The sequence below is a fragment of the Nerophis lumbriciformis genome, linkage group LG03 (genome assembly GCF_033978685.3).
Source record: "Nerophis lumbriciformis linkage group LG03, RoL_Nlum_v2.1, whole genome shotgun sequence".
In the NCBI taxonomy this organism is placed as follows: domain Eukaryota; kingdom Metazoa; phylum Chordata; class Actinopteri; order Syngnathiformes; family Syngnathidae; genus Nerophis; species Nerophis lumbriciformis.
In genome coordinates, this window is record NC_084550.2 from 48,216,451 (window position 1) to 48,244,148 (window position 27,698).

Sequence of the window (27,698 nt, forward strand, 5' to 3'; positions counted from 1 at the left end):
GACAATTATGATTTGGAACGTCTCTCTTACGTCTATGTGACAGTTTAATTCACTGCTGCAAACTGCAAACACAAAAAATACATAGTTACATGACCACATTAAGAAGTGTGCATTATAATCTGAAATACCAAATAACATAAGAGCTGATACATGGGAGGATGTTGTATTTATTGAACTGGCTTGCGGTCCCATCTGACAGGAAGTAACTCTGCAATCGGTTCGCATTACACACAAATCTCAACTATGATGCAACTGGGACCTTCAAACAATAACTAGAGAAGTTGCACAGATTCGATTTAAAGGCTCTTGCTGAGTTGGCACAAAAAGGTGACTTGAGAAGAAGTACTTTCAAGTAATTGTGCTCAGCGAAGAGCACAAGTGTAGCAAGGCATATTCAGTGTGGAGGAAAGATGCACTTCCTCGCCCTTACAATGTATGGCTTGGAAATAAATCATCAATGAAACATTTAAACATGTTTTTTTGTTTTTTTTTGACAAAACCAAGCACTAACAATGACACAAAACTACTACACGGTTTACAAATTGTTTGGAAACGTTTGCAGCTAAGAAGAAGGCACAGCAGTTGCGAGTATGAGGAAGTAGAACAAAACATAAAACTCCACCGTTGGTTGTTGTTTTTGAGCACTACCAATTCAATTTTAGGTACAATTGCATCCAGTTTGAACATTTAAAAGATACTTAACACAAAAAAGAAAAGAAAAGACAAACGTGAGGGTTTGGCCGGCTGGCACACGACACCATCAACTTCCCTTTATGCTTTAACCCCAAACTTAAACGAAATACGTTGTTCCGGATAAGTTAAAAAAAAAAAGTTTGTGTAATGCATGCTGCGGGACTTTGAAAGGAGCAGCAGCTTGTGAAAAAATAATACTGAATGTACATGTATATTTTAAATTAGCTGTGCTGACAGTTGTATAAAAGAATCAGCACCGGAAAAATATGTTCGGCTTTACAAAATGTTTCAAAATTGCTGTTAAATTTTGATGATTTTAGCACAATTGTTTAAATATTATGTAACTAATGAATGTGGTAAATGCTTATACAAACATTTTTAAAATCTTTTTAAAGCAAAATGTCCACTGCCTTACACTTTGAAAGACTCTGCTCTCGGCCATACAAAGACCACGACAAAAGCAAATGCATAATAATGATAAAATAAACACATCGATTACAAATTCCACAGACGATTGACTCACGAGATCTCGCAAAATGGACGCATCAGAGCCGTAACAGAAGACCTCCTCCTTTTACACAGAGCCCCTTTGATGCAATCTGTAAAATACTTCAATTGCTTTCAAACACAACAGGACGGGAGAGGCATGTGCCATACTCACACACTGTTGTCCCACCTCTGTTACGGCTTTGGCAGCTGGAAAATAGCCACAAAACGGCGATGATAGTTGGGATGTTTCGGGACGGCAGTAGCTCAGCTGCAAGAACTTGGGGTCGGTTCAAAACCCTTCCAAAATATTGGAATTTGGGATTTGTTGCGGTAGGGTTGCTGGTTTACTTCCAACTTTCCCTCTTGACATCTCCGTCTGAGACATGCAAAGGCTGATGCTTGATCCTGTTAGGTGTGTGAGTGTGTGTGTGTGTGTGTGTGTGTATGTAGAATTGTAACATATATAAAAGTGTAACATGGTTTTCCTCGCAGAGAGACAAATGTTCCTTTTAGGATGTCGCAGCAGACTTCGTGCAGGTGAGCGTGCGACCATGACCAGAGAGACCGTTATCCGGTCTTGGGCGGCGGTGAGACAAAATCCGGATTGTACGCGGGCTGAGCCAGGTAGTCTGGCTGGGCCGGTGGAGCGTGAGCCTGTGGCTGCATGGGAGGTGGCTGCAGTGGGTAGGAGGGTTGTCCGGGGCTGAATGCAGCTTGGCTGTAAGGCATCGGGTTGGGAGGGAAGGCGGGGGGGCCTGCTGGACGAGAGGAGACAAAAAACATTAGTCCTGCTGTGGTGTGACCGCAATGTCGGTTCTGCCAGACAGGGAAGCCATGAATGTCTTTTTCTGGAAGCCACATTACATTGCAGGATGAGCCACAATTACACAAGCAGTGATTTTATTCTATGTTGAAGCACCCAAACATGAGTAAAGCTGCACTCTCCCAGACACTAAATGGTGCCTCTTAGGGCTGTCTTAGAAAAGTCAACTATTTGACGAGTCTAATTTAACTATCAGTCTAGCAGTCGAATCTTTGGAAAATATAGAGTCATGGTCAAAAGTTGACATACACTTGTAAAGAACACAATGTCATGGCTGTCCTGAGTTTCCAATCATTTCTACAACTCTTATTTTTTTGTAATAGAGTGATTGGAGCACATACTTGTTGGTCACAAAAAACATTCATGAAGTTTGGTTCTTTTATGAATTTATCATGGGTTTCATCTGATCACAGAACTTTCCTCCAGAAGGTCTTATCTTTGTCCATGTGATGTCAGATGAAACAAAAATAGAGCTGTTTGGCCACAATACCCAGCAATATGTTTGGAGGAGAAAAGGTGAGGCCTTTAATCCCAGGAACACCATTCCTAGCGTCAAGCGTGGTGGTAGTATTGTGCTCTGGGCCTGTTTTGCCGCCAATGGAACTGGTGCTTTACAGAGAGTAAATGGGACAATGAAAAAGGAGGATTACCTCCAAATTCTTCAGGACAACCTAAAATCATCAGCCCGGAGGTTGGGTCTTGGGCGCAGTTGGGTGTTCCAACAGGACAATGACCCCAAACACGCATCAAAAGTGGTAAAAGAATGGCTACATCAGGCTAGAATGAAGGTTTTAGAATGGCCTTCCCAAAGTCCTGACAGATCGATTGTTTGCTCGAGGTAGGTTTTTAATCCTCGTTTTTGCCTGGAATATTGTGCTAACTAAGTATAAACTAAAATGCCTAATTTGTAACTTTATAGAGCCGACTACCAGCGCCGGAGTTTTTTTTCTCTCTCTCATTAAGCTGTTGGTGAGTCCATATTTATGAACATAGCACAGTTAGCATTTATCTCTCTTCGATTGTTTTCATTGCAACAGTCTTTGTAGCATATTATCAATCGTCTGTATACAAGGTTTATGATTTAAACCTTTGATAACTATTTGTGTGTTAAATGTACTTTTAAATGTGTTTTGATAATAAGCATGTTTAGTGCACTGATGCTGCTAATAGTTATTTTGACATTTTATTGCATATTGTGATTTTGATGTTATTGATTTATATTGTACAATATGGAGGAAAGAAGATATGTTGTGTACACATGGATTTATAAGAATGTTCCTGGCTCTTACACAGGCCAGGCTTTTCTTGTTTTGATGGCGAGCTAAAGAAAGGAGCATCTAGTCCAAGGAGTGTTCTTGGAGGATTCCAGCCAGAAACCCCACCACCTGTTCGGTTTGGGCGGGTAGGAGGCTCTCGAGCCGACCCTTTACATTTTCTTTCCATCTTTAACCTGCAGTACACGAGCTGTACTGCCATCCTTTTTTTTCTAAGAACTCTAAGTCTGAACTGAGATTTATTCAGATCCCGAAATATTAATTAATGAAATTTGAATTGTATGTATGTATATAGTCACTGTTTTCCCGATTTATTTCATGTTGAATGGCCATTCAACTTATTGTATGTATATATCTGCTGTCCCTCACAAATTGTCTGTCTAATACACGGTGTCAACCAAACTACAGTTTAAGCTCTGCCTTCTCTCTCCAAGTCGAAACCCTAGACTTCTGTTCTGAGCCCATAAAACCCCGTATATACAGTATTGCATTAAAATTGTAGTACGTATAGGTTACAAGAAGCTTGCCAGAAGCTTGTGGATGGCTACCAAAAGCGCCTTATTGCAGTGAAACTTGCCAAGGGACATGTAACCAAATATTAACATTGCTGTATGTATACTTTTGACCCAGCACATTTGGTCACATTTTCAGTAGACCCATAATAAATTCATAAAAGAACCAAACTTCATGAATGTTTTTGTGACCAACAAGTATGTGCTCCAATCACTATCACAAAAAAATAAGACTTGTAGAAATTATCGGAAACGCAAGCCAGCCATGACATTATGGTCTTTACAAGTGTATGTAAACTTTTGACCACGACTGTATATAGTACAGGGGTGTCAAACCTATGGCCCGCAGGCTGGATCAGGCCCGCAAACAGGTTTTATCCGGGCCGCGTGATGAGTTTGCCAAGTATAAAAATAGGCTGCTTTTTTTTTTGGAACGAAAGAAACGGCTGTTCTAAGGCCCTGTCTACACTAAGCCGGATGTACGGATTCATTCTCGTTGTGTTTACCTACCTGCAGGCAATTTTATTTGGTACATAGTGTAATGATAAGTAAGACCGGTTAATGGCAGTCAGTCACACATAAGAGGTATGTGTAGACTCCAAGATGACACTAGACAAGTTGATATTATTAAAGAATAAAAAAAAACTAATATTTGTCTTTAAATATATAGATAACGTTTATCCACAGCCTTTTTAATAGACATGACAAATGACATGATGGTAGTACGTCCACACCCCAACACTGCTCTACCTAACAATCAGTAATCATGATTTTTATTCAGTTTAAAAAGAAGTATAGGCACATGGTATTCCAGAGGTACAGAGAGGAAGAAGGGGTTTAATATTGGGTTGTTTGTGTTACAGAAGAGTGTGGGGCTGCACATTGAGGCAGTGGTGCTGCTGCTTTGGCATGATGCCATTTCCATGATCACTAGTGGTAATGGTGTGGCTATTGTATGTGTGTAGTGTGCATATGTATGTATATATTTATATATATATACAAGTTCATTAAGTTTGTACATAGTGTGAACAGGTAGTTCTAGCTCAGAATAATTTATGATTTAAAGAAAAGGGGTGGGATTAAATAGGTGTAAACTTCTTCTCACTCCTTTTCAAATATGTAAAAAAAAAAGAAAAAAAGAAAGTTCATTGCTCATTTTATTTTTTCGTTGTTATTCTCCATTTTTTTCCCATTTTGTTATAACGGTTGTTAAGGCTATAAGCACTGTATTGGATCAGGCTCGCTCTTGTTTTTTTGCATATTTGAAAAATATACATCAAATCAAAATCAAATATATTAAATTTCAATACTGATAATAATCGTAATTATTACTTTGTCCATAATTAGCAGTCCTAGATCTCATACATGAACACTATTTGTATATACAGTATATATATATATATACAGTATATATATATATATATATATATATATATATATATATATATATATATATATATATATATATATATATATATATATATATATATACATACATACATACATACATACAGGTAAAAGCCAGTAAATTAGAATATTTTGAAAAACTTGATTTATTTCAGTAATTGCATTCAAAAGGTGTAACTTGTACATTATATTTATTCATTGCACACAGACTGATGCATTCAAATGTTTATTTCATTTAATTTTGATGATTTGAAGTGGCAACAAATGAAAATCCAAAATTCCGTGTGTCACAAAATTAGAATATTACTTAAGGCTAATACAAAAAAGGGATTTTTAGAAATGTTGGCCAACTGAAAAGTATGAAAATGAAAAATATGAGCATGTACAATACTCAATACTTGGTTGGAGCTCCTTTTGCCTCAATTACTGCGTTAATGCGGCGTGGCATGGAGTCGATGAGTTTCTGGCACTGCTCAGGTGTTATGAGAGCCCAGGTTGCTCTGATAGTGGCCTTCAACTCTTCTGCGTTTTTGGGTCTGGCATTCTGCATCTTCCTTTTCACAATACCCCACAGATTTTCTATGGGGCTAAGGTCAGGGGAGTTGGCGGGCCAATTTAGAACAGAAATACCATGGTCCGTAAACCAGGCACGGGTAGATTTTGCGCTGTGTGCAGGCGCCAAGTCCTGTTGGAACTTGAAATCTCCATCTCCATAGAGCAGGTCAGCAGCAGGAAGCATGAAGTGCTCTAAAACTTGCTGGTAGACGGCTGCGTTGACCCTGGATCTCAGGAAACAGAGTGGACCGACACCAGCAGATGACATGGCACCCCAAACCATCACCCAACCATGCAAATTTTGCATTTCCTTTGGAAATCGAGGTCCCAGAGTCTGGAGGAAGACAGGAGAGGCACAGGATCCACGTTGCCTGAAGTCTAGTGTAAAGTTTCCACCATCAGTGATGGTTTGGGGTGCCATGTCATCTGCTGGTGTCGGTCCACTCTGTTTCCTGAGATCCAGGGTCAACGCAGCCGTCTACCAGCAAGTTTTAGAGCACTTCATGCTTCCTGCTGCTGACCTGCTCTATGGAGATGGAGATTTCAAGTTCCAACAGGACTTGGCGCCTGCACACAGCGCAAAATCTACCCGTGCCTGGTTTACGGACCATGGTATTTCTGTTCTAAATTGGCCCGCCAACTCCCCTGACCTTAGCCCCATAGAAAATCTGTGGGGTATTGTGAAAAGGAAGATGCAGAATGCCAGACCCAAAAACGCAGAAGAGTTGAAGGCCACTATCAGAGCAACCTGGGCTCTCATAACACCTGAGCAGTGCCAGAAACTCATCGACTCCATGCCACGCCGCATTAACGCAGTAATTGAGGCAAAAGGAGCTCCAACCAAGTATTGAGTATTGTACATGCTCATATTTTTCATTTTCATACTTTTCAGTTGGCCAACATTTCTAAAAATCCCTTTTTTGTATTAGCCTTAAGTAATATTCTAATTTTGTGACACACGGAATTTTGGATTTTCATTTCTTGCCACTTCAAATCATCAAAATTAAATGAAATAAACATTTGAATGCGTCAGTCTGTGTGCAATGAATAAATATAATGTACAAGTTACACCTTTTGAATGCAATTACTGAAATAAATCAAGTTTTTCAAAATATTCTAATTTACTGGCTTTTGCCTGTATATATATCTCCTGCCTCGAAAGACAATAATGTTTGCCTTGGTGCCCTTCTAACTTGCCTTGGTGCCCTAAAATATGAGCCTTCCTTAAAGGCAACACTTGCCTTGACCTTAAAAAGTTACAATTCGAGGCCTGAACATGTCTATTAGTACCAGAAGTTAGAATAGCATGTTATCCTCGTTGCAAAAAAATATTGTCTTATGTAAAAACATGTTGATATTGTAACAGTTAGTCTCTGTGTATTCTTCCACATTCTTCAAACATATTTGAGTTAAAAGTCGTCATTAGAATAGTGTAGTTGTATTGATAAAAGCATGACAAATTAGAGAATAATATTGTTACATGAAGAATTACTTTCAAATAACATAATCATTCTTGCTCATCCACATTGCCATAGACACAGTTACGTGATGAATCACAACTTCACAAGCAGACAAACTAGTCTGGACATGTGGACACAATCAAACCTTGAAAAGAAAATGCACTCACTGGCTTCCTGATATGTTGGTGGTGGTCCCGGTGTGAAAGGCTGTCCTGGGTGAGGCATCGTGGGCATTGGTTGCGGCATCGTGGGCATTGGTTGCGGCCCGTACCCCTGGTGTGGCATAGGCTGGCTACCATATCCCGGCTGGATTGGAATAGGCTGGTAGGCTGGATAGGGGGCCGCCTGGTAGGGGTGGGGTTGACCGGGGGATGCCGTCGGTTGTCGGGGGTAATGCTGAGGAGTGGTGGTCACCACTGTGGTGTGGGTGGTGGTTGCAACCACAGCTGCATTACAAAATAAGGGAGGAATGTTAACAAAATAACTTGAGCCAATGTTCCCTCTAAGGTGCGCGCCTGTGCAAATGCGCACTGCTCAAGCATCCTCTGCGCACGGCAAATCTATGCCACGCACAAAATCAAATAAAAAAAATAAGCGCATAACAATTTTCGACACGACACGGACACGACAGAGAAAACAGTTTTCGTCATCTTTGTTCAAATATTGTAACGTCTGTCGAGACGCTTTGAGGACATGAATTCCATCGATCACTTTACTGAGCAAAACTCTTTATTGTCGGCTATAACCACATCACCAAAACATTAGTAAAAAAATCATATCTAGCAAAACTGGTCATTTCAAACCAGACCAAAACCAACTTTGTTATATCAACAGCAACCGCTCGCTCTTTCTCACTTGCGCCAACACATGCACATATGGCACTTAGCCAGTGATGCATTTACAGCCACACAAAAAGTCGTACAACACCACACATAAAATGTAATTCCAGGTCGTTACACTATGATTTACCAATCAAATGTGTGCTTATTCTAGTGTCATTTATTAGGAATCTTAATTTATAAATATTAATCATGAAATGCTGTTAGTATATTAAATAAATACTAATAAAAATATATTTTTTACAAACAGGAAGTTGCAGGAATGTACACATGATCCCCTGCTTACATCTCATTGTGCAACATGTGAATGTTTTAATGGGAACTAAATGCAATGTCTGAAAGGGGTACAAATTATTTCCAAAGCAGGACCTCCACTCAGACAAACAATACAAGTACACAGTTCATGAAAAACAATAATTTGTGTTATTGTCATTGTAAGTGGGCCGAAACACTTATATTAGAAAATAACCTCATGGAAATGACTGCTGTCATTTGATTATAATAATAACAGAATGTTGTCTGTCTATCTGTGTTGGCCCTGCGGTGAGGTGGGAACTTGTCCAGGGTGTACCCCGACTTCCGCCCGAATGAAGCAGAGATAGGCTCCAGCACCCCCCGCGACCCCGAAAGGGACAAGCGGTAGAAAATAGATGGATGGATGGAGATTGAACTTGTTATTTAGTCAGGTTTGGGACAGGTGTGCTGCTGGTGTAGCCACAGTGTGCACGTCTGATGTTGCTCACATGGGCTCCACTGAATGCTCAGGGAGTTTTTGCGTTTGCTCACACACATGAAAAATTAGAGGTAACATTGTTTGGAGCATAGTTGCAGTTTATTTTGTAGAACTTCAGCAAAAACATGTAAATTAAAAAACTATTAAAAAACGATGTGGACTATAATTAGCTCCCGGGCTGGACTTAGGACACGACTGCTGCAAGATGTTTGGATTACTTTGTACGTATATAGCTTAGATGAGTATCAAGTATACATTGGAGTTTCCTTTGAGGGGGTTTAAAAAAAACCACACTCAAGGGGAAAATGGGCTTGTTGTTCCCCCACCATTCTTTTTGGGAGTCATCATGACCACTTCCTGTTAAAAAAAAGGGAGAAAAAAAGTGTAATGGTGGTGGTAGTTCCCCCTCGTGATTACTGTGGAGACGATGGCTCACACATTAGGTGGAGCTGACGCACAGTGATATTTGGAGTGCCTGTTGGCAACAAACCATGTGCATCGGACAAGAAGTAGAAGTGTGCAACATGACTAAAACCCAGACAAACACAGAAATAAATTAAATGGTTTGTCCACTTGCAGACATGGGTTATGTTTAATGAGGTCATAACTTTGCAGTTAAGTTTATTTAGCCAGCATGACAGCATGCATGAGTAATCCTACTATCCACACACCTTGTCATTAACATGTATAAATTACATTTATAGATTTTAAAAAGTTCCTTTAAATGTAGTTATGTTTAGTGCCGCGTGGACAATTGGTCAATTTCTAATGTTCAGATGTGGATTTTCTTTACTATTTAATTTATATTAATGAATCATTCTGTACTTTCAAATCTTTATATTACTTTTGGGATTATTAAATTATTAATTTATCTAAGATTATTGCTTGTTTCGCCTTTAAAATAAATTTAAGTAAATACATACATAATTTCAACCACACATTGGAATGTTTCTCCACAAATATAGAACATGTGTCAAATATAATGACAACTAATAATAATAATTAATAATGAAGACAATACTTCCTGTTACAGTAAAACTTTTTTTTTTGTCCTGTCCAGCTTCTCAGGCAAATTATATAGTTGATGTAGATGCCCACATCGGCTGTTCAGATTTACTTTACAAAAGAGAAGTGTTGGATACTTCTCTTGTTGCCTTATTTGTATTTGACTTTATTAAATGTATTTATATTTGGTGCAGCTGGGCCAGAGCAGGAGGGGATAGAAAGAAAAAAAAAAGAAGACAGAGGGGGAAATTGTGGGGACAAGAGGGGGATTAGACATAGAGACAAAAACAACAAACACAACAACAACATGTACACTTTCAATAGGACATTTTAGGATAGTCTATCTTTTTAATTAAAAAAAACTGGATGGCACAAATTGTCCCCAGCCTCTCAGCATCATGGGTTGGAATTGGGGGTTAAATCACCAAAAATGATTCCCGGGCGTGGCCACCGCTGCTGCTCATTGCACTCCTCACCTCCCAGGGGGTGAACAAGGGGATGGGTCAAATGCAGAGGACACATTTCACCACACCTAGTGTGTGTGTGTGACAATCATTGGTACTTTAACTTTAACTTTAATGAAACACTCCATAGCCTAAATAAACCTAAAAATGTTTCATAATGTCTTCAATATATTAGGTATCTGAGAGAAATCAGCTGTTGATTTTAATGAAAAGGACTGCAAATCAAAACTTTGGTAATGAGTCATGGGGTAAGTGAGCCAACAACTCGCATGACTCCTCTGATGTTTTTTTTTTCAAGCAGAAACCACAGTGAGTGTGACTTTGATTAATTGTACTGTTAGAATCCGGAAAATTACAGGAGTGAGTCTTGTCTCATGTTCGAGTAAAATGAAGCAACACTTGCTGTTTGAGGGAAGTCCGCGGGCGTTGTTGGGTGAGGTTCCTCTTGCTATCTCTCCGTGCAACACATAGTAGCAGACATACTGTAGGAGTGATGTGTTCCTGACCCATTGAAATCTCAAAGGAAGCAGTTAACTCAATATCCATGCGTCCTAGAAAAGTATCTCATTCTGCTGATCAGACTAGCGATAGGTGGTTCCTCAACATCGCCTGTATGCACTTACAGTATGTCTGATGAGCCCATTGCAAAAGAAGTGCATCTATCTATCTACCGTATACACTTTGCTCCTAAAAAAGCTAAGTTCTCTCAAGCTTATCACCATACAAATGGCTGTATGATTTTTCAGATGACAATTTCATACACGGCAACATTTGCACCACTTACAAAAAATAGGCACACCCTATTGAGGTTGAGAACGTTTTGTTAATGTGTAATAATCAATATTTTATTGATCATTAATTTTGGTAGTACAGACACTATTTTGCTTTTATTTAAATTTTATTTTAGTCATTTATTTTCCTGCTATTTATGTTGCTACAAAAATGCACTTTTATTAAGATTTTGTAACTTTTAATAAACAAATAAATACACTTCAGATTTGGAATTTTATTTGTTCAATATCAGATACATTTTTAACCTAAATTATTTCTTCTGTTAATTATAACTACATTATATAATATCATACCACCATTAAAAGAGGTTGATGCTACAATTTAGGAAAAAACAATATAATAAATTTAATCAATCAATCAAAGTTTATTTATATAGCCCTTAATCACAAGTGTCTCAAAGGGCTGCACAAGCCACAATGACAACCTCATCCATAAATTGATAGAATTAGTTTAACTCAAAACTGAAATAAGATTGTTTCCGTGCTACCCACTCCCCCCTCAAAAAAACACAATTTTAACGTATAACATTCCTTTTTAAAAAGAAAAACTTTTAGATAAGTAAAACATTGAATGAAAAACAATACAATGTTCACAGATATACACACACACACATATATATATAAATATATATACATATACACATACATATATATATATATATATATTATATATATATACACACGCACATATACATATACAAACACATACACATTCATGTGTGTGCGTGTACACACGCACACACACACACACACACACACACACACACACACACACACACACACACACACACACACACACACACACACACACACACACACACACACTCCAACAGTAAAGATACAGAACTAACCCTATATCACTTTGACTGGTCAAACAGAAACTCTCCACTCTTAGTGACTGATTCATCCGCCGCAAGTTTTAACTCGAGCTTGTGGCCTCTCTGGAATTTAGCAAGGCAGCATCCCGGAACAATATGGAGCAGACACTTTCCAAGGAATGCTTCTAGCAAAACGAAAGAAAGCCTGACTGAAGGCAAAGTGTACCAAATAGAGTGAATGTCACACCAGTGCAAAATGCAAAAAGACCAAAACAGAAACCAGTGTTTCCCACAGGACAGGCATCTATTTGTGGTGGTGTGGTCGGGGGGCGGGGGGCGGGGGGGGGGGGGGGGGGGGGTTGGGGGGGGGGGGGGGGGGTGGAGGGTGGCGACAGCGGCGATGACCAAGAAGAACGCGGAGTTGGAATATAATTACAACATTTTATGTACATATTTATATACAGATTTGAACAATTAGTGATTCACTGAAATATATTTATTAATTGTGGTTCTTACAAAAAATATATCTTATAAAATATAAAAGCTAAAATGTCTCTTAAAGCTCTGCCCCTTTAATTAGTGAATACTAAATAATTTAACTTTAGCCTACTACTATAACCATATTATTTACCAGCAACATGAAGTGAAACAGAGGCAGAGGTGTCCTGCCACAGTCAGTCAACCTCCTCCTCCTGCTGCTGAACAGGTCGCACCTGTGGTCCGGACTGTAGGCCTACCTCCTCTCCAAGTCGAGCCCTTTTCGGCCGTTGAAAATATTTTTCTATACTCATCTGTGTGAAGGAGTGAACATCCAACATTAGAATTTATTACTAGCGAGCAGAACTGCTCTATGTACAGTGCCGTCTAACCTTAAGCGGCAGCAGCTCAACACATGCAGGGTTCAACGTTAAGGTTTTTTCTACTTGCCCGACTTCTCAAATCTACTTGCCCCAATATTTTTACTTGTCCTGCCTAGGTTTTTTTCTGGCTGTGTAGTGCTCATGGCTTATATCTTACTAAAATCCTTCCCGTTGACTATTTACAACACTACACAGTATTTATTATTATTATTATCTATAATTACATTTAAATGGCATTGCATACATGTAAAATTAAATGCTATTTCACATTATTTGACCAGTAGCAGTTACACCCATCTGAACAGGTCAGCCACCTGTTTAAAGCCCGATCACAGTTGAAATCTTGAAATGAAGGGCCTTTAATGGCCAAAACATTAATCTGGACAACATTTTAACAGCTGGTTGGCTCAGATTTTATTATTTTCATTGCATTCACATGCTGCAGTGGACAGTGGACAATTTAGCTTCTGTCCATGTGTGTTTATTGACAACATGGTTATAACCTGGACACGTTAGCTCGTCGGTATTGTAACACGTGACTGTTACTACGTGCGTCTGCCCCGGGCCACGAGTCAAACAGCGGCGGTGTTAATGAAGCAGCGTCAGGCTGCTCACCGTCAGTGAAACGCTCGGTGAAATCACGGATTAACGTTAAATATATGACGAGCCGCGAGCGATGCAGCTATAACCTATCTACTAGTGATGGGTTGATGAGGCGTCATGAAGCGTTTCGAGACATTGCAAAACTGTATTGATACTGTGTCGATACTGTGTCACTAAATACTGACATCTGCTAGACATTAAAAATCCCTACAGGCAACCTATGGACCGACTCAACTGACACTGATTTTATGACCTAGTACAGTGGTTCTCAAATGGGGGTACGCGAACCCCTGGGGGTACTTGAAGGTATGCCAAGGGGTACGTGAGATTTTTTTTAAATATTCTAAAAATAGCAACAATTCAAAAATCCTTTATAAATATATTTATTGAATAATACTTCAACAAAATATGAATGTAAGTTCATAAACTCAGTGAAGCACAAGCTCAGGTTTGTCACTAAAATGTCTGTCAAAAAGAACTGTGAAAAGAAATGCAACAATGCAATATTCAGTGTTGACAGCTAGATTTTTTGTGGACATGTTCCATAAATATTGATGTTAAAGATTTTTTTTTTGTTTGTGAAGAAATGTTTAGAATTAAGTTCATGAATCCAGATGGATCTCTAATACAATCCCCAAAGAGGGCACTTTAAGTTGATGATTACTTCTATGTGTAGAAATCTTTATTTATAATTGAATCACTTGTTTATTTTTCAACAAGTTTTTAGTTATTTTTATATCTTTTTTTCCAAATAGTTCAAGAAAGACCACTACAAATGAGCAATATTTTGCACTGTTATACAATTTAATAAATCAGAAACTGATGACATAGTGCTGTATTTTACTTCTTTATCTTTTTTTTTCAACCAAAAATGCTTTGCTCTGATTAGGGGGTACTTGAATTTAAAAAAAAATCACAAGGGGTACATTGCTGAAAAAAGGTTGAGAACCACTGACCTAGTATATACAATAATATAAACCAAGTCATTGTATTTCATTTAGGATTATTTCATAACTTCATTTAAATAAAAATATATTTTTTGTCTTTTTTAGATACGTCAAATAATGTGAACATGTATCATAACATGGAAATCTAAGAGAACGTGTTGTGAATGAGGATGCTTGTGGACCTGGAAATTATTATTTATTTATTTTTACACATTGGTATTAAAAAAAAAACAGTTTTTCCAACGTATTCAATTTTAGACGCTTTCTCTTCTTAGTTATTATTTCTCCGGCTGTAGAAAAGAGCCGCTCACAGGGCGACAGAGTTCGCGTATTGGTCACGTGACCAAAACAGCTCATGATCGGTCACGTGACTTTCTAAAAGCGGTACGCGCACCGACACAGGGTTTTGCTCTATGATGCATCGGTGTTGCCGGACCCATCACTACTATCTACCTATAACACCTGTAAAAATGAAGCAATGCTACCACGCTAGCAAGCGTTAGCTAGCCGGCTATGAGCCACCAAGCTGCTAACTATCGCCAAAAGGCACCATTTAAGTTTTTTTCCCCATGGCATCCTGGATCAAGGCTTTCAGCAGCTTTTGGACGTTTGAGGTAGAAACGTAGGAAGCGCCATCATTATGAAAAGTAGCCGGCGAGTATTTTGACTCCGTCCGTCCGTTCGTCCCTCTTCTTCTTCTTCTGGCCCACCAGGTGAATTAAGCGCTATTGGCGGAGTTACAATGCATAGTAGGCTACCGCCACCTACTGCACCGGAGGTGTAACTACAAGCAACATTCAAAGACAGTCCCATTGCTTTTATGAGCGGTCGAGCGAGTCAAAAGCCGAAAAATCCATTTGTGGCGGACGTAATTCTTTCGTGGCGGGCCGCCACAAATAAATGAATGTGTGGGAAACACTGGAGACACATCAGAATCAGAAAGACAATTTAACCTACTAAAGGCCAGCGTCCACGACAGAGGACATTTGTATTTTTCTTAAATGTGTACCTCTGATGAAAGAAAGATATCAAAAACAAATCCATTACAGAGAATGGTGATTTTCAAATAAAACTAATAGTGAAGGGAAAAGTCCGGCCCTATTGTTCTTAGCTTTCTGGCTATGTGGCCCCAAAATAGGGCTGCACAACCCTGAGAAAAAAACCTAACTGCGATTTTTCTCTCAAAATTGCAATTGGATTTGCGATTTTTAGATTTTATACATATAAAAGCATAAAACTGCAAAAATAGTGAATAGGGGTGTCAAAAAATTTGGTTTTCGAATGAATCGCGATTTTTATTAGCAACGATGGATTAAACTTTTTTTTTTTTAAATCCGTCGTGCTCAGCCACTCAGGTAGATGCCCATATCTGCTGTACAGATTCACTTTAGAAAAGAGAAGTATGTGATACTTCTCCTGTTGCCTTATTTGTATTTGACTTTATTATATATATAAAAACAAAACCAACTATATTTAAGCTAATATAGAACTTGTATCACAGCTGTTTATTTATTTTATGGAGGAATGTAGTTAATCATGGAACTGGCACCCAATGTTATTAAAAAGTAAGGATTGTTAATCAAGAATTGTTTTGAATCGAAAATTGAATCTGAATCACAGTGAATCTTGCGGTGCTCAAAGATTCACAGCCCAATCAGTCAACATATTCTGGTCTCAAGGTGCCCACATTAGAACATTAGAGCAATCATTTACTTAAAAAAATATTAAGCTTCATGCAGACAAACTCAGAGCTTTTGTTTACATCATGCTCCTAAACTGAAGAACTGAAGAAATAACCGATAAAAACTATACAGTGTTTATAATGTAATGTAATCATAAAGCATAATAATAATGCAAGTAACCATTTAAATAGATATAAAGTTATATTTCTTGTGACTGTAGAACTGTTTACCATTGCAATGTAATTGGAAGGTAAACTACTTTGTTATCGGTATAATGATAAACCGCGGTACAATTCCAGACGGTTAGTAATACCGTTTACATTTTTAATTACCGAAGAAACGCCATTTATTAATGTATTTTAGGCAACACTGCTTACTTCCTGAATACTGAAGCGGACTTTGCTTCGAAAATGTTCCTCCGAGCTAACGGAGCCGTTCGCTTCGTTTCACTTTATTTCAATCGCTTCTACTTCTGTGGAGTATCAGTGTGCGATTAATAGTGCAATGCTGTTGGAGGAGAAAAATATTTGTTGTTGCAGATTCATTTTGAACGTGCAGCTTGCGTCCTTCCGTCAGCTGGCACTGAGAGTTATCCTGCAGCAGGTGATGTGTCGGGAACGTTGCCACAGCTTGATTATAAAGTCTGTAGTTTGTCGACTGGGATAGTCACTCCTACTTTAATTTAACTGCTAACTTTGTTAGTGTTCCAATAACTTTAATACTAAAATGTTTTGTCATTTCTTCGACTGAACGTTGGCTAAGTTATCGGTGAGGAACAAAGATTGTGTATTCGATGTAATACTCCTCTTTATTTTTGTTGGACAAACTGTGGCACTGACGTACATGGTTGTTGTTAAAAAACTAATATTGTTTATTTGACTTTATCTTCATTAGCCAAACTGCTTTGTGTTTTATATTGATATCAAAAAGTAAACACCATGTTTTTTACACTACTAGTGTTTTTTTTCATTCCACAAAGTAATTACTATAATAACCATTCATGTGACATAACATTTTGTTAATGTTTTATGGTGAATAATTAATACCTACATGACAGATTTCTGCTGAAACTCTCAATTCCTTCTACCATCCTAGTCACGTCCGTTGTGTCCTTGGGCAAGACACTTCACCCCTTGCTCCTGATGGCTGCTGGTTAGCGCCTTGCATGGCAGCTCCCGCCATCAGTGTGTGAATGTGTGTGTGAATGGGTGAATGTGGTAATACTGTCAAAGCGCTTTGAGTACATTGAAGGTAGAAAAGCGCTATAGAAGTATAACCCATTTATCATTTATCAATGGATCTGTCCTGATACAGCATGTACATGAACACACATTAGTACATGTAAATGTAACATTAGTACATGTAAATGTAACATTAGTACATGTAAATGTACATAACTTAAAAAATACCTCTCTTTGAAAATGTAAAAATAGAGATAAAGGCATCATGTAATAAAACATCTGACACGGTAATTCTATTAATGAACAAAAACACAAATATGTGTCATTAAATATATCAATAACATTTATCTAGAGCATTTTTATTAGACATTACAAATTACATGATGGCGTCGCGTTCACACCCCAACACTGTTTTACTTAACATAATTGTAGGAGCCTAAATGCTGTTTAAGTTAATTTACATTTTTATGGAAGGTGCTTTATGTTTATTCAGCCAAAATGGGACTATTTACTTTATTTGCATAATACGAAAATGTATATATTTGCATGCTTAGAATATTTATAAGGTACACTTTATTTGTAATTATTACATTTGTCTAAATTTGATGACGTAACTGTTTGATTGCATATATGGCGGAAGGATCTGTGTGGTTGGTTGGTTTTTGGACACAGTGCATTATGGGTAATGGCAGTCAGGTGCGGGGGAATTGAGCCACACAGTTTTTTGACCTCACTCTTACTTTTTCTTACTCTTGATTTTTCTAACTCTTACTGTAACAAACTCTCTTTATTTTGCCATTCATTTGTTCCCACATCGTTATTGTTTTACGTTTTTGAATAATTAAGTGACAAGTAAACGATACAAAACGAAGAGGAGCGTCTGGAGTTTGTTTGTTGTTGCCGCAGCAAGCGGAGCCAGGAGAAAGTAGAGGAGCGTCAAGCTAAAGGCTTCATTAGGAATCTATAATAATGAATAATCATGATTAATAATCGTGATTTCAATATTGATAAAAATAATCTTAATTATTATGTTTCCCATAATCGTATAGTCCTATGTGTAAGACTAGACCTCATACACGAACACTATTTCTATCTACATGTACAAAAAGTGCAGTTACGTCTTACGTCAAAAGGGTGCCATCTTGCGAAATTTTTACATGTATTTTTAATATTATTTAGTTTCTGCCATTTTGTTTATAATACTTGTGTTGCTTTCATATGCACATTCAACTTTCTACCTGAGGTAGATGTATACATTTTAAATGAGTTTGAGTTGTTTTTAAAATAAAACTTGGTTAAATGATTTCAGTGTAAGTAGTTTTGGAACATTTTGAGCACACTTAAAATTACTGCGACAATAATTATAACCGTGCTAATTTTGGTCACAATAACTGTGATAAGAAATGTTCATACCATGACGTCCGTAGTTGCCATCAAGGCATTCTCGCTCGCTCGTTCGTCCGTGCTACTTGGCTCATTTTGCCCATTCGATTTGAAACTAAAATATTACCACAACGGAACATTTGACTTTGTAATATTTATTTTTCCTCCTAATTTTTGTTACTTTGCTGAACTACTCACTGGTGAGTCGCAAGTCTCTCTGTCCATACTTGACTGGCGGTCTGTCTCTTCGCCGACTGGGACAAAGACTGTGGATGACTGCATTGCTAATTCTACTGTTAAATACAGGCGCTCGGGTGCTGAAAGCAATGTTTGAAATGAGAGACGAAGAAACGCCAAGCTCAGCAATTTTGACTGTCAAACATGTCTGTCACTCAAATGCCGGTGACGGCAGAGGAAAAAAAAACCTCAGCCGCTTGCGGTTGCATTATCGCACTAATTAAAACCTTAAAGGGGAACATTATCACCAGACCTATGTAAGCGTCAATAGAAGACCATATATTTTTTTAACCGATTTCCGAACTCTAAATGGGTGAATTTTGGCGAATTAAACGCCTTTCTATTATTCGCTCTCGGAGCGATGACGTCACAACGGGAAGCAATCCGCCAGTTTCTCAAACACATTACAAACACCGAGTCAAATCAGCTGTTATTTTCCGTTTTTTTCGACTGTTCTCCATACCTTGGAGACATCATGCCTCGTCGGTGTGTTGTCGGAGGGTGTAACAACACGAACAGGGACGGATTCAAGTTGCACCAGTGGCCCAAAGATGCGAAAGTGGCAAGAAATTGGACGTTTGTTCCGCACACTTTACCAACGAAAGCTATGCTACGACAGAGATGGCAAGAATGTGTGGATATCCTGCGACACTCAAAGCAGATGCTTTTCCAACGATAAAGTCAAAGAAATCTGCCACCAGACCCCCAGGAAAAGAGAGCGGATGAGGGTATGTCTACAGAATATATTAATTGATGAAAACTGGGCTGTCTGCACTCTCAAAGTGCATGTTGTTGCCAAATGTATTTCATATGCTGTAAACCTAGTTCATAGTTGTTAGTTTCCTTTAATGCCAAACAAACACATACCAATCGTTGGTTAGAAGGCGATCGCCAAATTCGTCCTCGCTTTCTCCCGTGTCGCTGGCTGTCGTGTCGTTTTCGTCGGTTTCGCTTGCATACGGTTCAAACCGATATGGCTCAATAGCTTCAGTTTCTTCTTCAATTTCGTTTTCGCTACCTGCCTCCACACTACAACCATCCGTTTCAATACATGCGTAATCTGTTGAATCGCTTAAGCCGCTGAAATCCGAGTCTGAATCCGAGCTAATGTCGCTATAAACTTGCTGTTCTATCCGCCATGTTTGTTTGTGTCGGCATCAATATGTGACGTCACAGGAAAATGGACGGGTGTATATAACGATGGTTAAAATCAGGCACTTTGAAGCTTTTTTTAGGGATATTGCGTGATGGGTAAAATTTTGAAAAAAACTTCGAAAAATAAAATAAGCCACTGGGAACTGATTTTTAATGGTTTTAACCCTTCTGAAATAGTGATAATGTTCCCGTTTAACGTCGATAATTTTGCAGCTCTAACGACATCGATGGACTTACGTCTGGGCTTGCGGCACATCTTGTAGAGGCAGCAGCAGGGACAGAGGCAGCAGCTGACGAGCACCACAAACACAAAGATACCAACGCCGATCACGCTGCCCACCAGTGATTCAGTCTTCATCGATAGATTGCCCTCGCTGGAGAAGAGATAAAGTAAAAAAAAAACAATCACGACAATTTGCTGCTTTCAGAAAAATAATATAAAGTGTGGAAAAGTTGAATCCGAATTCATTAAACCTGCTCGTATTTAAGCGAAGAAATAGGGGACTTCAAATAGTTTGCAGCAACACTGCACACTAGCTCCATGCTAGTTGTCGTGCACAGGAAAACCATACTTCCTTTTACATTACATGAAGGCTCTGAGAAGCGCAACGACAGATGCAAAAGGAAAGAGCTAAAAAAAATGTTTTTTCTGTGTTAACATCATACCACCACAGTTTTTTGGGGGGAGTGAAAAGAAGGAAAAACTGCATTACCAATTTTCTTGACTGTCCTCGGAAAAACGAAGAAAACTGTTGGTGCAGCACCGTCTGGAGTGGCACATGCCACAGCAGAATCCTATGTAACATCTCTCGTAGGGGTGATCCATGCCTGACAAATCCGTGTAGGCTATACAGCCGTTATCGTCCGCTGTAACAGATCACAAAATGTAGCAGCATGACTTCTGAGGTCCAATGTTACTTATTACACTTCACTCCTCAACACACGGAGAAAATATCCACTAGTCACTTTAGTATAAGCTTCACAGCCATTAGTTGCCTGTGCTTTTTGTTATTTTACTTTAATTTAGGAGCACAATACATGGTGTAGGCTGCAATACCACCAGTAACCCTTCTGTCCACTTTTGTTCTGATGGCAAATTGTTTACAACTAATTTTGTTGTATTTAGTCTTATTATACAGCGTTTCACATAAGAGAAACATACTGTGTTTGTTGTCATATTTTAAATAGTGGATAAACTAACTGTTGACCTAAAATATCCTGTCAGTCTACTTTGTTGCCACTCACAGGTCAGCCTTTTCAATTTTTTGCAGTTTATAGTTTGCCTTGTACATCATTTTAGCCGTTTGCAAATGCACCAAATCGTTGAATTTCAATAACTGTGATTTAATAAAAAAAGGGTTTGTATGTTCTCTATATCCAACAATATGTATTATTCTAATTGATCTTTTTTTTTTAACACATTTAGTTAATGAAGTGCACATTTGCATACCTGCCAACTTTTGAAATCAGAAAAACCTACCGGTAGTAGCCAGGGTCCAGGGGCCGCAGGCCCCGGTAGGTCCAGGACAAAGTCCTGGTGGGGGGTTCAGGCTTCGCCCCCCGACGCAAAATGATTATTAGCATTCAGACAGGTTAAAATGTTGCTAAAACCATTACTTTTCTATCAGTCACAGTGACTTTTCAAAACAAAAATATTACAGCAAAAATCATATGGGTTGATTGACATGTTTATTCTGTAAACTAACTTCAATAGTTTGAAATTATTTTGACAGTTAATGCCAGTTATCCTGTCAACCTTTCACAAGACTTCGATTTGTTAATTAAAAGTATAAACAGTATAAACACTTTTTACAGTAAACAAATGGTAAAACAGTACTAAACAATTCCATTAAAAAAAAAATTGGTGTCATTATTAACTTTCTGTCCAAGCTTGTATAATCTACTGCCTTGTTCAATTGTATAAAATATTCTGTGCCTAAAATTCCCATTTCTATCACAATTATCATACTGTAAACATGGTAAGCTAACTTCATTAAAATTAATAGTCCTGTCAATAGCATGGAATTACAATTCAAATGTAGTTTTTTTGTAAGCCTTTCAAAAGAATTCAAAATATGAAAAATTAATGAAAATTAATTTAAGCCATCAGACACTTGAAAAGTGGCACATCACATCTCTAATGTAATCATTTTAACTTTTCAACAGAAATAGCACTGCAAAAATATTAAGGACATACTTCTGTATTTTGGTAGTTATGCTGTCAACATTTAACAAGATTTCTTCAACTTGGACTTGAAAGCATAAATAGTATAAACACTTTTAACAGTATAACAGTACTAAACAATTCCAATAGATAACATTGGTGTCATTACCTTTTTGTGGCTAAAATCAGAAAAACGTTGAAAGTTTTCCACTTGTATCGCTAGCAACGGCATTAGACTTGTGTTCTTTTGTCCCAACGGGGTCTTTTACATCGCTAATTCCTCCGTGTCCGATCGAAAAATCTTGTCTGCACAAGGTGCAATTCGCGTAGTTTTCACCCTTTTTGGAACGGATAATTATTCCCGGATAGGCTTTTGAATATTCTTCACGGAATGACTGCAGTTTTCTTTTCGGTTTAAGACTCGTTTGCGATTTTTCTCCGGCTGATTCCATGATCGTTCGCTCGTTTGGAAACAATGACAACAGGTGCCTCGTGCTTGGCAGCGGTGCTATAAATAGCCTCGCGCATTTAAAAAAAAAAATTTTTTTTAATTAATGAAAAACCGTATTTTTTATCACTGCAACCGTAACCCGGAATAGGTTGATGAAAACCGTACTAATTACGGGAAAACCGGAGTAGTTGGCAGGTATGCATTTGTAGTTATTTCACGATTTTTCTACACAATAACTCAGATATGGTAACACTAGTGAGCAGTAAAGAATATATAGTGCTATGAGACAAAATCTCGTTGTTCATGTATGACTTAAGTGTTATGACAATGACAATAAAGGAATTGATTGATTGATTGATTGAGTTGACTTTTGTATTTTACATGAGTTATTATTTGTACAAACATGGTGCAAAGTGATTCATGATTTGTTAAAAAATGTTAGTGGCTAGCTCGGGGGTCGGCAACCCGCGGCTCCGGAGCCGCATGCGGCTCTTTGATCACTCTGATGCGGCTCAGCTGCATACTTGCCGACCCTCCCGATTTTCCCGGGAGATTTCCGGATTTCAGTGCCTCTCGCAGAAATCTCCCGGGATTAATATTCTCCTATTTTCACCCTAATAATAATAAAAAGGGCGTGCCATGATGGTACAATCTGAATAAACAGCGTGCCAGCCCAGGATTTTGTTGTATGCATATTCTATTTGCACACGTAAGCGACAGCAAGGCATACTTGGTCAACAGCCACACAGGTTACACTGACGGTGGCCATATAAAACAACTTTAACACTCTTACTAATAATGCGCCACACTTTGAACCAAAACCAAACAAGAATGACAAACACATTTCGGGAGAACATCTGCTACTAAACACAACATAACAAATACCCAGAATCCCATGCAGCCCTGACTCTTCCGGGCTACATTATACACCCCCGCTACCACCAAACCCCGCCCCCACCCCAACCCTGCTCCCCCACACATAACCCCCCCCTTCCGTGCGTCGGTTGAGGTGGGCGGGGTTTGGTAGCAGGGGTGTATAATGTAGCCCGGAAGAGTCAGGGCTGCATGGGATTCTGGGTATTTGTTCTGTTGTGTTATGGTGCAGATGTTCTCCAGAAATGTGTTTGTCATTCTTGTTTGATGTGGGTGCACAGTGTGGCGCATATTAGTAAGAGTGTTAAAGTTTATACCGCCCCCGTCAGTGTAACCTGTGTGGTTGTTGACCAAGTATGCGTTGCTGTCATTTACGTGAGCAAGCAGAAGTCCCATACCACGTGTGGCTGGGCCGGCATGCTGGTTGTAGAGGGCGCTAAATGCTGTACCATCACGGCACGTTCGAGTGAACAGTTGCCTGGAAATTTGTAGTATGCTGGAAAAATCGGGAGGGTTGACAAGTATGACGCTGTCAAGCGCCATTCATACAAAACTCAAGACCCTTGGTTTATACATAGCACAAAGCAAAAAAAAAAAACTTGGATGCAGTGTCATTTCATTTTAAATTCCAAAAGATCTTTGTGGCTCCCATTGATTTCTTTGATTTGTGAAACTGTTCAAAATGGCTCTTTGACTGGTAAAGGTTGCCGACCCCTGGGCTAGCTAGTTAAAATGGGATATTATGATTTCACAAGACTGTCTTAGAAGTGATCATTTGAAAATGTTCAATTTGAAAAATGTGCACTTAGAGAAAATATAAAAATAAAGTGTTGCATATTGACATTTATCTGTTTCTATATATATTTATTGTGAGAAATCATTAAGATGATCAGTGTTCCACAAAGATAAATATCATTAATTATTAATAATAACAGAGTTAAAGGTAATTTGAGCAAATTGGCTATTTTGGGCATTGAGGGGATCTGGTTTGGTGGCTGCAGGATTAGGTCTCTGCTATTTGCAGATGATGTGGTCCTGATGGCTTCCTCCGGCCAAGATCTTCAGCTCTCACTGGATCGGTTCGCAGCCGAGTGTGAAGCGACTGGGATGGGAATCAGCACCTCCAAGTCCGAGTCCATGGTTCTCTCCCGGAAAAGGGTGGAGTGCCATCTCCGGGTTGGGGAGGAGATCTTGCCCCAAGTGGAGGAGTTCAAGTACCTCGGAGTCTTGTTCACGAGTGGGGGAAGAGTGGATCGTGAGATCGACAGGCGGATCGGTGCAGCGTCTTCAGTAATGCGGACGCTGTATCGATCCGTTGTGGTGAAGAAGGAGCTGAGCCGGAAGGCAAAGCTCTCAATTTACCGGTCGATCTACGTTCCCATTCTCACCTATGGTCATGAGCTTTGGGTCATGACCGAAAGGACAAGATCACGGGTACAAGCGGCCGAAATTAGTTTCCTCCGCCGAGTGGCTGGGCTCTCCCTTAGAGATAGGGTGAGAAGCTCTGTCATTCGGGGGGAGCTCAAAGTAAAGCCGCTGCTCCTCCACATCGAGAGGAGCCACATGAGGTGGTTCGGGCATCTGGTCAGGATGCCACCCGAACGCCTCCCTAGGAAGGTGTTTCAGGCACGTCCGACAGGTAGGAGGCCACGGGGAAGACCCAGGACACGCTGGGAAGACTATGTCTCCCGGCTGGCCTGGGAACGCCTCGGGATCCCCCGGGAGGAGCTGGACGAAGTGGCTGGGGAGAGGGAAGTCTGGGCTTCCCTGCTTAGGCTGCTGCCCCCGCGACCCGACCTCGGATAAGCGGAAGAAGATGGATGGATGGATGGCTATTTCTGGCCATTTATTTAAGTGTGTATCAAACTGGTAGCCCTTCGCATTAATCAGTACCCAAGAAGTAGCTCTTGGTTTCAAAAAGGTTGGTGACCCCTGTGTTACAGGGAACAAGGAGATGGGATAAAATTGCTATGGTATGAAAAGGGGTAGGATTAAATAAGCTCGGCTTCTTCCTACTCCTTTTCGGACGTGCTGGAATGAAACAACTGGAAATATGTGAAGCATTACATTGTATGTTCGAAATAAACTGAAACTGAACCAAGTGTACAAATAATTTACCAAACGAAATGTTCGGTAACGCCCATAGACACTGCCTGAATCGTTTATGGTTAAATTATTTCATGTAAGACTAAACAATGTATGTAAATGTCCACACAGTTTCGATTATGTAGCTGACGTCATTCGACTGTTTTTGAGGCGTCCCCACAGCCCGCACACGTTCATGCCGTGGCGGCCGAAACAATAGCTAACAACATATACACACAACGACGAGAGGTCCGTAGTTGATTGAATTAACAAACTTACCGAACACCTCGGCGGCCAACATGGCACCAAAGGCCAGGAGGACAAGACCGGACAGGCCTGACGCCATGACAGCTTTCTTGTAGATGCCAGGGGAATTCACACACGGAAGCGAGCTTCAGTGCCGAGAAGATCGTTTGCACATCGACAGGAGTCTCACTCCGCTGTCGTCCCGCCCTAACTTCCGGTGACGTCACGGCTATTGCATCCCTTTTCCTGTTGTGCAAATAATTGCAGCATTTTATTCATAAGCAGGGCCGGCCCGTGGCATAGGCCGTATAGGCAAATGCTAAGGGCGCCGTCCATCAGGGGGCGCCACGCAAGTGCCACAAATGTTGGAGAGAAAAAAAAAAAAAGAGAAAAAAAGTTGGTACTATTATTTCTAAATACAAAAAATAATCCCACGTTAATTAAAATGCAAAGTAAAGCCTATTTAATAGAATTATTATTTGTTACAACATCCCCCCCACCCCCCCGCACGGTGCGCCCCCTCCCTTCCCGTATCATGACTCTTTTTGGACGTCACCACATCAAAAAATCAACACAAGATGTCAAAACGGCCAAAACTGTCAGGTGCCCAGGGAAGAAAAAAGAGAAAAGAAGAGGAGGAGAAACGAGAAAAGACAGAGGTAGCAAGTAGGTAACGTTAGCCTACATGAAATTATTTGTCTGTTACAGAATGTGATAGTAACCTGGCTTTTTAGCATTAAGCTAATGTTACATGAGTCGGCAATTGCTAATCAATAAATAGCTAGTTCTGTTTTAACGTCGGGTTAATATTGTGGAGGGGGCTAAATTGTTATGGAAAATAATAATGTAACGTTAGGTAATTACAGTACTCCCACCTACATTCCTCTGGGACATTTGTATTAGATATTTTAAGCAGGTGTTTTTTGTTTACATTGTTATTGCCTTCTGGTTAGCTAATGTTTGCCCTGCAGGTAATAGTCACTTTTCCACCCCTTTATATATTAGGTATAGTTGTAAGTAAAAAAAAAAGGTCAAAGACAAAGCTATTCGGTTTCTTGTGAGTATATACACTTCACTGCCGATGTGGGGGGGCGCCACCTAAAATCTTGCCTAGGGCGCCAGATTGGTTAGGGCCGGGCCTGTTCATAAGAATACGGTATTTTAACTCTATTGAATGTGTTTATCCTTGATTACTTTTTTCATTAATTTTCAAATGTGGAATTAAATGATGGAATGGATTAGGCAAAGAAATCAAAACAATGTACTAATATGATCCACTTCAAGAAACTCTTCAAACTTAAAGTGTTTACAAAGTACAAAATAGAAGAACCATGATAAACATTCTGAATGTATTTCACCCATTCATTCATTTTGAAGACAATCTTACTCATTTCACCATATAAAATATAACTTACTTCACCAATTGTTATTCATTTATTTTTGTTGTTATTACTTATGGAGTATATTGTGAATAAATTGAGAACAGGAAGTGAACAAAAGTTTTAGGAACTGCTATGTAAAGGAAAAGGGGTAGGATTAAATAAGCTCTGCTTCTTCCTACTCCTTTTCGAACATGTTGAATAGAGAAACTGGAAATTGTGATGTATCATATTGTATGCATGCATGTGTGATGTATCATGTTGTATGCATGCATGTGTGATGTATCATGTTGTACGCATGCATGTGTGATGCATCATGTTGTACGCATGTATGTGTGATGTATCATGTTGTAAGCATGTATGTGTGATGTATCGTGTTGTATGCATGCATGTGTGATGTATCATATTGTATGCATGCATGTGTGATGTATCATGTTGTACGCATGCATGTGTGATGTATCATGTTGTATGCATACATGTGTGATGTATCATGTTGTATGCATGCATGTGTGATGTATCATGTTGTATGCATGCATGTGTGATGTATCATGTTGTATGCATGCATGTGTGATGTATCATGTTGTACGCA

At 39.2% G+C, this 27,698-nt stretch overlaps 1 protein-coding gene across 2 annotated transcripts; it reads right to left on the reverse strand.

Annotated features, from left to right (window-relative positions):
* Positions 1 to 147: 147 nt before the first annotated feature.
* Positions 148 to 25,984, reverse strand: LOC133585968 (uncharacterized). 2 transcript variants are annotated; one of them, XM_061938305.2, is made up of 5 exons: positions 25,764 to 25,984; positions 20,625 to 20,778; positions 20,149 to 20,285; positions 7,381 to 7,659; positions 148 to 1,937 (listed from the first exon to the last, which is right to left on the reverse strand). In XM_061938305.2, exons 1-5 carry the CDS (start codon positions 25,828 to 25,830, stop codon positions 1,750 to 1,752), a joined length of 825 nt encoding a protein of 274 aa, XP_061794289.1. In that variant the 5' UTR covers positions 25,831 to 25,984; the 3' UTR covers positions 148 to 1,749. The 2 variants fall into 2 exon arrangements, with proteins under 2 accessions (XP_061794289.1, XP_061794281.1); XM_061938297.2 differs by having other exon boundaries at positions 148 to 1,940; positions 25,764 to 25,981.
* Between the last annotated feature and the right edge of the window lie 1,714 nt (positions 25,985 to 27,698).

Bases quoted from the DNA above. Each gene is read 5' to 3' on its own strand.
- LOC133585968 (XM_061938297.2), bottom strand. From the start codon at position 25,830: ATGGCGTCAGGCCTGTCCGGTCTTGTCCTCCTGGCCTTTGGTGCCATG. The intron at 20,779-25,763 runs GTAAGTTTGTTA...GATCTGTTACAG, and splicing joins GTTGGCCGCCGAGGTGTTCG to CGGACGATAACGGCTGTATA. The intron at 20,286-20,624 runs GTAATGCAGTTT...TCTCTTCTCCAG, and splicing joins GAGGACAGTCAAGAAAATTG to CGAGGGCAATCTATCGATGA.